Here is a 14,157-nt window from a genome sequence, read left to right as displayed (position 1 = left end):
ATTTTATTGTTTCTTCTTCTTCTTCTTCTTCTTCTTCTTCTTCTTCTTCTTCTTCTTCTTCTTCTTCTTCTTCTTCTACTTCTCCTCCTCCTCCTTCCTCCTTTTCCTTCTCCTCACCCTCCTCAAAGAGCGGTAGTATTTCATTTTACTCTAGGTCCCTGGGCTACCTAGTCTCTGGTTCTTGATCACCCAAGCAGTGTTGGGTATGGGTTCCATCTTGTGGAGTGGGCCACAAGTCACAGATATTGGTTGGTTACTCCCATTACCTTAGCATATCTTGCAGGCAGGACACCATTATAAATTGAAGGTTTTGTGGCTGGGTTGGTGTTTATGTTTTTGCTTTGGTAACTTGCAGAGTACCTCTCTGTACTAAAGATGCTAGAATGTGGTGGTTGGGGTTCTATGTAGGCACCAGCTCAGCTTCTCCATGTGAATGAGTTGGGTAGGTGTTGTCCTCAGCAATGGGCCCTAGCCAATTTGAAGAGAATGACCTATAGTCTTGGCAGCAGCCTGGACTGTTTGGGGGATTTCCATGAGATTCCTTGGGCAAACAGTTTCAGTGGCTCTTTCTTCCCAGACAAGGATTCCATTGCTTGGCGACTAAGTCCTGATCCTGCGTACTCCTGAACATGGGCCTGGGTCTTTGCTCTCTCTGTGGGGTGTGATAAGGAACAGAAATGGGGTGGAGGTCGCCTAGGTATGACAAAATGCATATCTGCCATTGGTCGTTGGTACACGCCTCTAGGTTATCCGCGCGGTGGCACTTGGAGAAAGCATTGAAGCCTTGATTTATCTTTTTGTCTTTGTTGTTTCTAGTTGTTTTCACTCAAAGGCAAGAACATACTTTTATGCTTATGCCACAAAGGGACACATGAAAGGAACAATAGCACATTCTCCACGTGTGAGCACGCTTGAGGTCTCCTTTGGTGACGAGATCTATGGGACATGGGCACAAAGCTCCTCCTGCAGCTGATGGATAGCCTTCTGGGTGGAAGTCCCATGACTGGGGAGAGGCCCTGCTGTTCCCCACGCAGTGGACCGTCCCCGCCCTCTCATGAGACTCTGTCCCACCATTCCTAGGATGCCATAGAAGTTACTGGCAGGGACAGCATGTGCAAATTAAAGAAGTGAAGTGTTTGAAACCAGTGGCCTGGGTTTGAGTCCCAGTGTGGGCACTTCTAAATTGCATGGGCTTGTGTAAGTTGCCCAGTTTCTGTGAGGGTTATTGCATTATTTAGCTTCCTCTCTGGAGCACTGGCTTGCGCTGGACATCCAGGACTCAGGGAGACACAAGAGTGCTGAGTCCTGTGTCCCTCCGTGGTGTCAAACTATGCCTCCCACTCCATACTACACAACATGAATTTAATGCCTCCTAGTTCCAAAGACTGAAGTCCAAAATCAGTTTCACTGGGCTAACACCGAAGTGTCAGCATGGCTAGATCTTTCTGAAGGCTTTGAGGGAGAGCCTCTGCCTTTTTACCCTCCATGGCCACCTATGTTCCTTTGAGGGAGAGCCCACACCCTGCCTTTTTACCCTTCATGGCCACCTATGTTCCTTTGAGGGAGAGCCCACGCCCTGCCTTTTTACCCTTCATGGCCACCTACATTCCTTTGCTTGTGGCTCGCTCTCCCATCTACAGAGTGTGTCAACCCGGTTTCAACTTTCGTCATCTCAGCTCCTTTGACTCATGACTGCACCATTTCTACCCGGAGACCCACCCAGGATCATTCTCCATCTCAGATCCTACATTCCCATTCCCACTGCAGGGTAATGGCTACAGGTTCTGGGAATTAGAATGTGGATGCCTTTATGAGCTAGCCTGCCACACCATCATGCACTTTTTTTTTTTTTGGCCTGGAAAACAGGCTTGCTAGAAAGTCCTTCATTTGTGCTGGGAGGTGAATACATGAATGAGTGAAGGCATGCTTTGGGTGGCGGCTTCAGGGCATTATGAATCTCCCAGAGGGTATTCAGTGTAGAGGGCATAGTGTATGAGAAGGGACGGTGGCTTGTCCTGAGATAGTCAGCACAGGGTAAGGCAGGTAGAGTGTAATGGCTCAGCAGGAGATGCCTCTGGACAGAAGGTGGCAGGTCGTGTAGAGCCTTGCAGAGTGCTTTTAATAGGCCTGCTTCTTGTTTCAGAAGGAAGTTATGAGATAGCTACTGCCGTTAACTTTGGAGTCATGGCTTGCGTTAGATTCCTGTGCCACCATGCTTGATATAAAACCATAGAAAAGGGCCTAACCTCTCTTGAGACTTGGAAATAACTACTTCAAAAGTCACTTTTGAGAGACAGGCAGCCTTTGAGGTTTTCAAAGCACATACTCTAGTTCCCCAGGATAATCCAAAGCCAGGAGGAATTTGTCACTAATGCTGTGGTTACTTTGGCAAATATGGAATTGCTGTAGGTGATTGACATGAGGGTTAGCGGGGACCTTTAGGTAACTGTGTGGTGGTGCAGTACCATATCAGACTGGCCTCTGCACACACGTCATGGGGCGATGTGGGGACTGTGGACGGGCCACTCTGGGTGTCAGGATGGCACTAGGGCTGCTGAGATACCGCAAGAGGGGAAGAAGCCGAGCCAAGTAGGTGTAAGAAGGCCCTGGTGGGCTTGGGGTGCTTATGAGATGCCCTTATTGTCCCCACCTGAGATGCTTCTCAAGAACTATTGAAGCCATCTTAGGCCAGTGCCTGGACCTCACGTTCCTGGACCCTGTCCCTTCCATCACAGTGACCAGGTCCTCGGCCCCTGCTGTAGAGCAGATGAGCTGGGCAGAGTCTGTGGGAAGAGACTTTCGATGGCAATGCAGCTTAGTTTTGCCTCATGGTGTTAGTGGGATGCTCTGCATCCATGGACCCCTCGTCCCAGCTTTCCAGAACATTCTGCTACCATGTTCCTTACAAATACCTGTCTAGTCATGGTGGCACAGGACTCAGAGATTCTTTGGGTTTGAATTAAATAAAGTGAATTTCCTGAATGGGATGGGCATGGGGAGAGCGGCTGCTTAGGAAGGAGTATGAGGGAACTCTGGGTTCTGGAGCCACAGAGAAACTCAGAGTCCCACAATGCACAGGCACGGGGTCCGAGAACTGTGTGTCCTCCACAGTCTGTCCTCACAGTCTTCATACATCCTCAGGAGGAAGCCAGTTCAATGGAGGGCACCATGGCGAGACCATGATTGTTACTGCATTCATATCTTAGCCTGCAAAGACAGTGGAGGAAAATATATTTCAATGCCATGTTCAAAAGAGCTGTCATTTTTGACATAGTAAATGAGTTTTTGGAGCATGATGTAATAGTGCTACTCTCAATGTGTTCTGTTTCCTTTAGTTCAGATTGATGCACGATGGAGGAAAATTAATCTAAGCCGAGCTTCTGCACGGGTGGAGGCTCTGAAAGCACGGGTGTACTTGTGCTTGTGCACACACACGTGGGGGCATACACACACACACGTGGGGGCATACACACACACACACACACACACACACACGGATAGCAAATCAGAACCACAGGGCCAGTCTCCTTTACATACATTGGTTCATCCCGGGAGTCTCTTTTAAACGGTCACACATGGTTTTACAAGGAGGCTAGGAGAGAAGAAACAAACAAACATGACTTTGAAACCATGAGTGATGAGGCAGACACATTGATAAGTCTTGCCCTTTGTCCCCAGTGTATCACAGTGACATCAAGCTTTCTTGGCCTGTGTCCTGCTCAAGGCACCTCTTAGTATCAGGGCCAGGTATCCTCACAGCCATCTGACTGTTTATGTTCCTCTGCCATTCTCCTCTCCCACACTGACGTTATCTATCTCTTTTTTTCTTTTTTTTTTTTTCCAGGAAAAATCAGTTGGTGTCTGACAAGGCCGGTGATAAGCCAGATGCCCTGTGGCTAGGTAGGTGAGCTCCTCCCTGTGCTGTCCAGGTGGAGGCCGGACTCCAGCTAAGCTTGGTGAGAGACTCTTGGCCACCCCTCAGGGCCATGGTGCTCTGTTCCTTCGGTGTCTCCATCTACTGCCTGCCTTTCTCCTCTGAACAGTTCTGAAAAGAGCAATTGGTTGAATAGGTTGATGTAGTCACACATGCTGGCAACCCCAGCACTCAGGAGACTTAAGACATGAGAATTCCAAGTTGGAGGCCAGCCTGGGCCATATGCCAAGACCTTGTCTCCAAAACCAAGTCAAACTAACCAACCAACCAACCAATCCACCAAAGAATAGAGTTTTTTCCCCAAACCAAACCAGACCAGCCAAACAAAAAGTAGGTTGCTTGTCTCTGAACCCGCATAACACAGCTGCAGGCAGAGGGGCTCTTTGGGAACATTTAGAATGTTTCTGATAGACAGTCCCAGACCAAGATATGAGATGCCCATGCCTGGGGTGGCGTGTCTACTTAAAAGGTTCAGAAACCTGATTAAGGTATAAAATACATTCATAGAGAAGTGCGAGGGGCTCCGCCTCTGCACACAGGCCTGTGCGGTTCACACAGTGGCTACATCTGTGTTGCTGCACTCTGAGATCCAAACAGAGCGTTTATTTCCACTTTAGCTTTGAAGCAATTTCTTTCTGTCTGTAATCCTTGAAGATGGAGGCTGGCAGAAACTCGAGTGGAGGACTGACAGGCAAGGTTGGACGTGAAAGGGGAGCTTGAGTGCTCTTGAGTCTGCCCTCTTCCGGGAAGCCAGCCCCTGTACCTGCTGGCCTGCTTTTTGGCACACAGATGCCGCTCTCTCCCTTTCAGACATTGCTTTCCAAGCTGTAGGAGGAGAGGTGCGTTCTTAGAAGTTCCTGGGCTGGGCGTGCAGCCGACCGTGAGCTTTCATCTTGCTGAAAGTCCAGGCCAGGGCTCTGATCATGGAGGCAGACTTGTTTATGCTGCATGACACACTTCAGAGGTCCCAGAGCCTCAGAAGTCACCAGGAACCCCTGACGGGGATGATGTGGCCCTGCCCAGGAAGGGCAGCTTTCTGTCCATGGCTGTACAGAGTAAAGGAGAGTCGAGAAACCCTGGCATTCAAAGCCTCGGGGTTATGCAGCTCTTGAAGCTTTTCTGATGAAAGCAGCTCGTGTTCAGACACAAAGCAGCTCAGTTCCCAGCTGTCGGAACCCCTTTCGGAAGTTCCCAGAAGCCATTTGAAGTCCTGTCTGGAAGGAGGGGACCCTCTGCTGCTGGCTCAGAGGAGGATTCAGACAAAGCGAAGGAAGTAAAGGATGAGAACAGAGTTAGGGAAGAGAGACACAGAGAGGGCTGGGGGACAAGGAATATGGGGTGCAGGAAAGAGGCAGTGCGTTCTGGGAGAGGGTCCGTGTTCCCTTCTGTTTGCCTTTGGTCTTGTTTAGGAGCTTCATCTGCAGCCCCCTGCAGGCGTAGGTGAGGCTTTGCTGAAGGCAGGCTGCTGAGTGGAGAACATGTTGTGCTCTTGAAGGGCAGAACTGGATGGCCCCGAAGAGAGAGGTGTCCTCCCATAGAAACGTGTGAGCTTCAGGAGATACGGGAGGCTGGTTCTGTGTTGGGCCCAGGGAGGTCCATAAAAGAGTGGCATTCAAGCCAGACTTTGGAGGATGGACCAGGTCTTACCTAAGGGAGATATGGAAGGATCTTCGCAAGTCGAGGTAATGATGAGGATGAGAGAGGCTATGGAGAGAGGAGCAGGGCCACAGGGCAGTGAGTGTCAGGAAGGGGCTGGAGCAGCTGGCAGAGAGGATTCTGAAGGCTGTGCTAAGGTTTGGACTGAATTGCTCGGCGCCAGGAGCTGCTGAAAGTCAGGGCTACGCATTGAGCTGTGTAGACTTGGCACAGGATGGATTTCAATGTAGGAACCCCCGGAAAGGGGCTTGTGAGGAGCCCTTGAGAAGGTCACAGCAGAGGGATAGGGCTCTTCTGTCCCTAGTCATCCCTCAGAGTTTCAAGACCTCACATGCCACCTTAATGGGCTGCTTCCTCTACCTCTCGTGACAGAGTCCATTGTCATGCTCTTTGCTCCTGAACCTTTGCCCAGATTCCTACCCCAGCACATTTCACCACTGTGTTTGGGGCTCTGTGTCTCTTTCTCTGGGCGGGGATCTCTTGGAGAACAGAATGGTCCCTTCATCAGTTCTGGGTCTCTCTGTTCCATGTTGTCCCCAGTATATTAACTATGGGTGTTTGATAGAGGATGCCATAAAACCAGGCTCAGTGATATAGACCTGTAGTTAGATTTCTTGGAAGTCTAAGGAAAGAGGATTGCCACGAGTTCAAGGCCAACCTGGATTACAAAGTGAGTTCAAAGCTAGGGTGGCTTAGTGAGACCCTGTCTTATAATAAAAAGTGAAAAGAAAGCAGGGAGAGCTTGGGCTCAGAGGCAGTACCAGATCACATGTACAGCACAAACAAGGCCCTGGGTTCAGCACTCAGCTCTGCAAATAAACAAGTGCTTTTGGATAAATAGACAAGAACACTCTTTCTGGGACAATGGAGAGAGGAGGATAAACATGAGATGTTTGAAAAATGGGAAAATCCAGAGGCTAGAGCCACAGTGGGTGGAGAGGACTGAGGTTCTGTCTTGGGACACTAGGGGAGGGGGGAGGGGGGAGGGGATCCTTATCAAATCCAAATTTTGGAGGACTGTTAAGTGATGGGGGTTCCCAGTTGGTATCCTGGGGCTAGTAGAAAGTACCAGCTTGCTGGTAGAGATGCCACATCTGAGTAGTTCATACAGAAGAGAGCCCGATGGCTGTCTTCCTGTGGAATCAGCATCAGCACCATGCCTCTCCCTCTCTTTGGATACCACTTGGAGGGAAATGTGGCTCTCTTTCTCTCTCTCCACCCACATGCCCCCCCCCCCATTTTTTTCTCTCCAACGAGTATATGAAATGGGAAAACAAACCTCTAGCTCCTGTTCAACCACACATTCATAGGCCGACCTTAAAAATAGCATTCTCAAACCACTGGCATTTGCAGGCAGTTTGGTGTCTTGGCCAGCATGTCATTCCTCAGTGCTTCGTTTTCCCTTTGCATGACGGTCTTGCCACATCTGGGCCTGAGGCCTGCAGTGTGGTCCTGACCAACTCCCTGTGCTGGGCCAGGTCCTCCCTGCAGAATCCAAGGGAGGTTTCCGGCTCCACTGCCCACCGCCATCTCTTGTCTCCCGAGTCCTGCATCCTAGCTCCCACTCTCCATCCCAGACTCAGCTCATGGCTGAGCAGAGTATGCGGTTGCCCCCTCCACCTCCAGTGTACCAGACAGAGGTCTCCAGATGAGCTCAAGCTCTGTTCCTCTCATTCCTCAGGAATCAGACCAACGCCAGGCATCGCAAGGAGCCCTTCAGGCCTGGTAGAGTCGCTTCGGTTGCTCTGCCTGGTAGACTGGGGCCTCTGGTGCCCACGGTGAGATAGGCCACATGTTTCTAGTCTCTGCTCTCCCCATGTATCTTTACAATGTCTGCCTGTCAGCCATGCCCTCCTTCTTCCCTTCAGCCCTCACTCACTATCTTAGGCATGAGCTGCATCTGTTCTGTGGAGTCAGGGGCATTGCTTTGAATGTGTGTGTCTTTATTTGCTATCTCATCTGATTTCTTCCCTTTTCTACACAGTGCCATGTTTCTAAGATCTATTCACGTTACTGAAAACATCTGGTTTCTATTTCTGGTTATTTTTATAAGGCCTTGGTCACAGGGTAACGTTTCCAGAGATTCAAACTAAGAAAGGCCTCATTTAAATCTAGCTTCTTACTTAAAGTTCAGCCTTAAAAAATTGCCTTTGCAGATTTCATAGATACAGAGAATGGATTTTTGTCATTTTGACCCTACTTGCCATCTCTCATCCCCCCTCTCTTCTGCTGAAACCCCTCTTACCAGCCCCTACTCCGATGTTCATGCCTTGTCTTCAGTGAATGAGTTTTCCTTGTGTGGTGGCTGGTTCAACCCGATGGGGAAGGAGGCTGCTGAGTAAGACAGATCCAAGCAGGAAGTTGTCCTGAGATTCCCCTCTGCCCACCCGCCCCAGTGGCAGGCCCACCCTGGCAGTGTCTCTGCGGAGTATGTCCTTAGCCTTGACAGCATGCTTACCTAGGGGTCCCTTCTGACTGGAGAACAAGGGGAGGCATGTACTAACTGGTTTACAGTCAGCCTGGTGTGTGTCCTGCCTCCGCCACTTTTTCCCTGTCCCACTTGGGACAGCCACAGCACTGCCTATGCCTTATGTCCTTGCTGTAAGTAGGGGCATGAGGAATTAGGCTCTCAAAAGGCCAAGTTGGGGTTGGGTGGCATAACTCAAATGTCCAATGAATAGCACTGAGGATTGTAAGAATGGTACTATTATTTTTGCAGAAATATGACTCCTTTAATGCCAGCCTCTTCTCATGTGTCCTTGGGTGACAGACTTGTGTCTCCTGCTGACTTTTTGTAAAGAGTGTGTCAGGGTCTGGCTGGGCCCGGCTCACTGGCTGTAGAGTCTAAGGCCCTGAATTCACTCTCACTTGTGGCACAGTGAGGGAGCGGTGACCAAGAGGAGGTCCCTTCTTTGCTTTCTTTCCTGGTGGGGGAGGCCTGGGGCCCGATGTGGAGGCTGTTGTTCAGGTTGAGATATTCTCAAGTTGTCCCGAAGTTCTCAGTGTGGCGGCTGTGTAAGTGATTTCCTGTTCCATTTCCCCTTGACCCACACCATGGCCATGTTTTCTTCCAGAGGATGTTGAGGATGAACTCATAAAGGAAGACATTGTCCTGACCCCACCTCCATCAATGCTCAAGCTGCAAACTGTATCAAAGCCAATTGATCTCTCATTGGCAAAGGTAGGTGTCTGTGCAGAGGTGTAAGGAGTCCTCATTAAATATAACTGGACACAAACTTCACAACTTTGATGTTTTTGGCTCAGTGGTCCTTTTTCATTATAATCTCTTGGACACTGTTGAAGTGGGAACTGGGATGTGATATATTAAGAAACCTGAACCGAGGCTCAGGAAGAATGTTTTAGTCCTAGCTGCTCTCCTGCCTCCATGAGACAGACTTGGGTCTTCTGGGTGGACCCTGTTGCCATCCACTTAGCCAAAGAGTGACAGTTCCAGGACTGTGGAAGGACTATGGGAAAACTGTCTTCTTCTGGATGCTGCAAGACCCTGCTCTTCTACGGCCCAGAGCTGCCTCTTCTGCTGCAGTGGGACATTAGAGGAGTAGCTATCCTGTGAGACTGACTCTGGGCCTACGTTGACTTTATGCACTAGACTCTGGGCAGCTGCAGAGCTGGAAGGACAGGAAGGGCTGGCAGTTTGTCAGCATATCCAGGTTTGAACCTGTGGCTTTTTAGGTGGACCCACGACAGCAGGACGCAGGTTCCTTGCCTTATGGCCTTCTTGGCAGAGGTTCCTGTGCTCCTCAGCATCCTTAATTGCCAGGGTGGCTCACCCCTCCTTTGGCTAGAGGCTCCTACAGGATGAAGGGTTGTTCTTGTTGTTCCACACCAGCCTTTCAGCCAGGATCCATAGGGAAACCTAGAAGCGTCTAGAGATACAGCCAACTTCTTTCTTGTCCCACTTAACTGTGTGTTCTCAGCATATAGATCCTGATGTAAAAGATTTTTTCTAGAGGTTTTGTTTCCCCTTCCTTTCTGTTCCTCTCTGTTCTCCTTCCAGCTTTTGAAGTTACAGAGGACTAGACACATGGAAGGGGCCCTGAAGCCGGGTACCGTGCTCTCTAATCATCTATAGCCACAGGACCATGGACCTCTGTACAAGTACATCCACTTGGTGCTGAGCCCTTAGACGCCCCCAGAGACTGCCCAGTAAGGGCTGTTCCAAACCAATCTGAGAGAATGAGTTTCACAGACGGGAAAGGACATGCTCAGGCTTCTGGGCTGTTAAACACATGGTGGTGTCCTGGAACTGTCAGTCTTTGACCAAGAGAATGGTAACAGGATCCACCCAGAAGACCCAAGTTTGTAGTTTTTAGGCAGTTGGAAGAGCATTCCAAGCACACTCATGGTTTCACTCGGCACAGAAGGGGAACCAAGCCCTGAGCTTGGATGAATTCATTTATCCAGTGTGCTGTCGGCCACATTTGGTGATGACAAGTAGACACATGTCTATGTCATGGAGTTCCTTGTTCTAAAAGGAAGAGATGAAAGAATTGATCTTAGTGGACAGTGATCCAGGTCCACAGGAGGAACCTGACCTTGAGAGCAGGCTCCATAGAGGGGCCAGAGACCAGCCTGCTGGTCCTAGAGCCTTCTCGAGGCTTCAGAGTACCCCACCCCTGGTTGTAAAACTGTGACTGACTGTCCTGTGGGGTAGCAGAGGGTAGGGCCCATCAGCATGAAGCATTGGTATTGCAAAGCAGACAGAGGTGCATGGGTTACTAGAAGATGGACCACAAACTGACTGTCCTCTGAGGTCTAGAGATGCTGGAAATCTGGAAGAATGGAGACATGGCCTTGGGAGGAGGTAGGAAGCCCTCTGGGTAGTAGAGATTTCCATAAGATTTAGAGGGAGATCACTTAAAGGTGGCGTCCTAGAGGGAATTCATTCTCTACAGAAAGCTAGAGAACATGCTTTTGACTTTGCTCAGGGCTCTGGTCTCTGTTGGAATACTCATACCTGCTGCTGTGATGTAGAAGCAGCCATAGACAGTGTAAACAATGCCCATTGTTGTTAATAAAACTTTATTTACAAAACCAAGTAGGTGCCAGATTTAGTTTACGGACTATAGTTTGCCAACTTTGTGCCAGAATCGTGACTGTGAAACCTTGCTACAAAGTGGAATCACTTGGGTTAGTTTAAAATCTGATAATAGGCCTAAGACAGGAAGTCATGACTTTCATTCTTAGCACACTAAAAAAACCAAACAAACCTATGGATGCTGGGCTCTCGTCCTCAGGAATGTGGATTGAGTTGACCTGGCCCATGGCCTACGCATCAGGATTATTTTTAGTGCCCCAAGATCATTTTAATGTGAGGTCAGGCTGGAAAACTTACAGTCTTTCCAAGGGGGGAATATGAGGCCCCCCAGGATCCTTGGTGAAGCCAAAGTTTTGTATTTCAAGGTCTGTGTAAAGAAAATCTTGGCCCATGTTAGCATGGGCTGGTGTGGTTTACAGATGTTCCCGAGGTAAGGAGGCCCTTAAGGTCAGGTTTATCTTCCTCAAATATGAGAAGAATGGGCTTGCAAAATAGAGACCACTGCGAGAAAATGCACTTTCTAGAACCCACAACCAACTCCTGCAGGGCCTGTGCTGCAAGCCTTGTTATTGTTTATTTTACAAACATCCAGTGATACGCTTTTCCCTCCCAGGAGATGAAGACCCTTCTGTTCGGCTCTACCTTTTGCTGCTTCAGTGAAGAGTGGAAACTTCAGAACTTTTCCTTCAGTGACACGGCCTCATTAAAATACGGCATTGTGCAGAACAAGGCAGGTTGCTCTTGGGGTCCCCAGGGGCTCTTCTTCTGGGGTGTCCCACACAAAGTGGGAACACCATTCACACGGTGACCTCTGAGAGCATCAGTGGGATGACCCTGCAATTACCTGGTTGTTCTTTGGGGCAGGCAGTTAAGTTGCTAGAATGAGAAGGGCCACTGTGATCTTTGCTTCGCGAGCCTTCATAGGCCGAACCTTGGGAGGGGCTGGGGGATTTCACAGGTAGAGCTGGAGAGGGTCGCTTTCAGAACATGGAGGTAAGAGCGAGAGTATGGGGCATGCTCAGGAAATGCCAAGGCTTCATGTGTGCAGAACAGATGGAGGAGGAGCGTGCAGCGGTTGTCGCAGAGCCAAAGGTAGTGGGGGAAGCTTTGTACTACCCCTGGACATATTAAGCAGGATAGTCTCAAGAAAGGCCTGACGATGCCCCACTCTGAGGCTAAGGACTGCAGGAGAGCTCCATCAGGTGCATTTCTCAGCCCCGAGCCTCCCCTGCCTCTGCTGCCTGAGGAAGGGCCCTGAGACTACCAGCTTCTGCCTCCTGTGGTGTGGCGAAGCTCAGCTTCTCTTTCACCACAACTTCAAGGGTACCCTGACCTATGGTTTTGACAATCCTTGGATGCAGGAGCTGCCTGAATGGATGAAAACCCACTGTGGTGTCCCCAATGCCACACCCTCTTTGTAGATAGTCTCTTTCATCCCATAAGGAAGGATGAAAAAAAAAAATGACCTCTTCTTTGCATCAGGGTGAGGCCTAGGAGTCTACACATAGGCGGCTCATTTTGCTGAAGATCCCCTGTGACTGGGGCTAGAGGCTGGTGGGTGGAATGGGGCCATTTTCTTCTTTTTCTTTTCCTTTTTTTTTTTTTTTTTGTTTTGTTGAGACGTTGTTTCTCTGTAACTTTGGAGCCTGCCCTGGAACTAGCTCTTGTAGACCAAGCTAGCCTAAAACTAACAAAGATCTGCCTGCCTCTGCCTCCCAAGTGCTGGGATTAAAGGCTGTGCCACCAGTGCCCGGCTCTTGGGGTCATCTTCACTGGTAGCGACATATGTCTTTTTCTGCAGGGTGGTCCCTGTGGGGTTCTGGCGGCTGTTCAAGGCTGTGTGCTACAGAAACTCCTGTTTGAAGGAGACAGCAGAACCAACTGTAATCTGTAAGTCGGTGCTCATCTTCCCTTCCCAAGGCTTCTTTTGAGTGTCCAGAATAAATAAGCAAGGAAGCGTGGGTGTTCCCTGATCGTTCCCATTTCCTGGAGGTCAAGACAGGTGAACACAGCTAGCTACAGGGCTCCTGCTGGTCTGGTTGAATGGGCATGGTACTTTTGCTTCTAGGAGCAGGCAAGGTTGGTGAGTCGTGTTTTGCTTCACACGGCAAGTAACTGAAAATGGCTTGGCAACTTTACCTGCCTCCTCAGACCCCTTTCTCACCCATAAGCATCTCATGACCTCTGACTAGGTCCAAGGCTCCACGCCCCCCCCCCCCACTTATCTCTTCTCTGTCAACAGCCAGAACTGCACATTCCAGCTAACTCCACTGTGCATGACTTTCTCCCCTTTGTGGCTGTGTATTTTCCATTTCACACACAAGGTATTTGCACCTAGGCATCCCTGCTCATTCATCTTCATGTCGTCAACACTTCTAGAACACCTCTGTGCAGTGAGGGAAGACAGTGCTTTCTCTCCCTCCTCCCATCAGCAGTGCCAACCAAGAGGTTTGAGATTTGCTATTGATTTCTCATGAGGCCAGCACTGTCTCTGCTGTCCAGAAGCACTTTACACTCCTGATGTGACAATATCTGCTGAGTTTGGGACCCTTGCCACCCTCAGCAGGGCCCTTGCCTATTTTCCTTCTTAGCTTGGTCCAGAAATCATAGGGTTGCGATAATGGTGCCCTTCCCCTCATTGCTGCTAGAGTTGAACAGGAGAGCCAGACAAATCGACAGGTGATGATAGGCCATGCATGCTGCCAGAGGTGGGAGAGCAGGCTCCCTGCAGGTCCGTTTGGATCTTACTGCTGTCTCCCGAAGGAAGGAAGCTCCTTACTCTCTCTCCATCACACACGCATATCATACTTTAGTTCCTTTACATTTTCCTGCCACTCAGTATGGCCCTCCGATTCTTTCCCTGTGTGCCCGAGCAGCTTGTCTGCTGGCTCCTCTCACCACCCTTAAGGACGGCCTTCCTTGACCTCCGGGGTGGGGGGGAGGTTAACCCATGCCTTGCTTCTAGTTACACCATCACTCACTGTACACTTGTTCTCTGGTGCAGTTAGGTGTCCATGTCTGCCTCCTTCTGAAGAACGCAAGCCCCATGAGAACAGGGACTTACTTCCCTGAGCTGTCTGGTCCACAGGCTGGTTCCTGGAATCCAGCACAGTGCCTGGACCACAGGGCAAGCCCTTAGGATTTTTGTTGAATGAGTGGATGAACAGTGAATGAGTTGTTCAGGCAAACAGGGAGGGGAGGCAGAATGGTATTCCAGTAAAGAGAACAAGATGTGGAAAGACCCTAGGGCAGGGAGAAGAACAGAGGTTGCCTGAGGTGGCCAGGGATGGGGTAGGGCCAGGCAACCAGACAGGCCTATGAGCTCTTAGAAGTTTAGGCAACTTTGAGTAAGTCTTGACTTTGGCCCGTGTGAGTGCTGTCTCATGATGCTTGTCAGCCCAAACTCTTTCAGAGTCTTTCTAGATCCCTTGCTTTGGACTTCTGAGGAGTCATACACAGATGGTTTCCCAGTAGTCGGGATGCTGTGTCCCGGAAGTGGGATGCTGCC

General features: G+C 49.8%; 1 protein-coding gene across 2 annotated transcripts in view; it reads left to right on the top strand.

The window, feature by feature from the left end:
* The window catches only part of Mindy4 (MINDY lysine 48 deubiquitinase 4), a 110,142-nt gene that overhangs the window by 49,705 nt on the left and 46,280 nt on the right, over positions 1-14,157 (top strand). For both annotated transcript variants that reach the window (XM_057786166.1, XM_057786157.1), the window contains exons 6-9: positions 3,845-3,900; positions 8,665-8,771; positions 11,263-11,379; positions 12,451-12,539. In XM_057786166.1, the coding sequence (XP_057642149.1) occupies positions 3,845-3,900; positions 8,665-8,771; positions 11,263-11,379; positions 12,451-12,539 (369 nt within the window). The remainder of the gene's footprint in view (positions 1-3,844; positions 3,901-8,664; positions 8,772-11,262; positions 11,380-12,450; positions 12,540-14,157) is intronic.

The sequence above is a fragment of the Chionomys nivalis genome, chromosome 1 (assembly GCF_950005125.1).
Source record: "Chionomys nivalis chromosome 1, mChiNiv1.1, whole genome shotgun sequence".
NCBI lineage: Eukaryota > Metazoa > Chordata > Mammalia > Rodentia > Cricetidae > Chionomys > Chionomys nivalis.
Note: the sequence above shows the minus strand (reverse complement) of the source record. Positions and strands in the feature narration are given on the sequence as shown.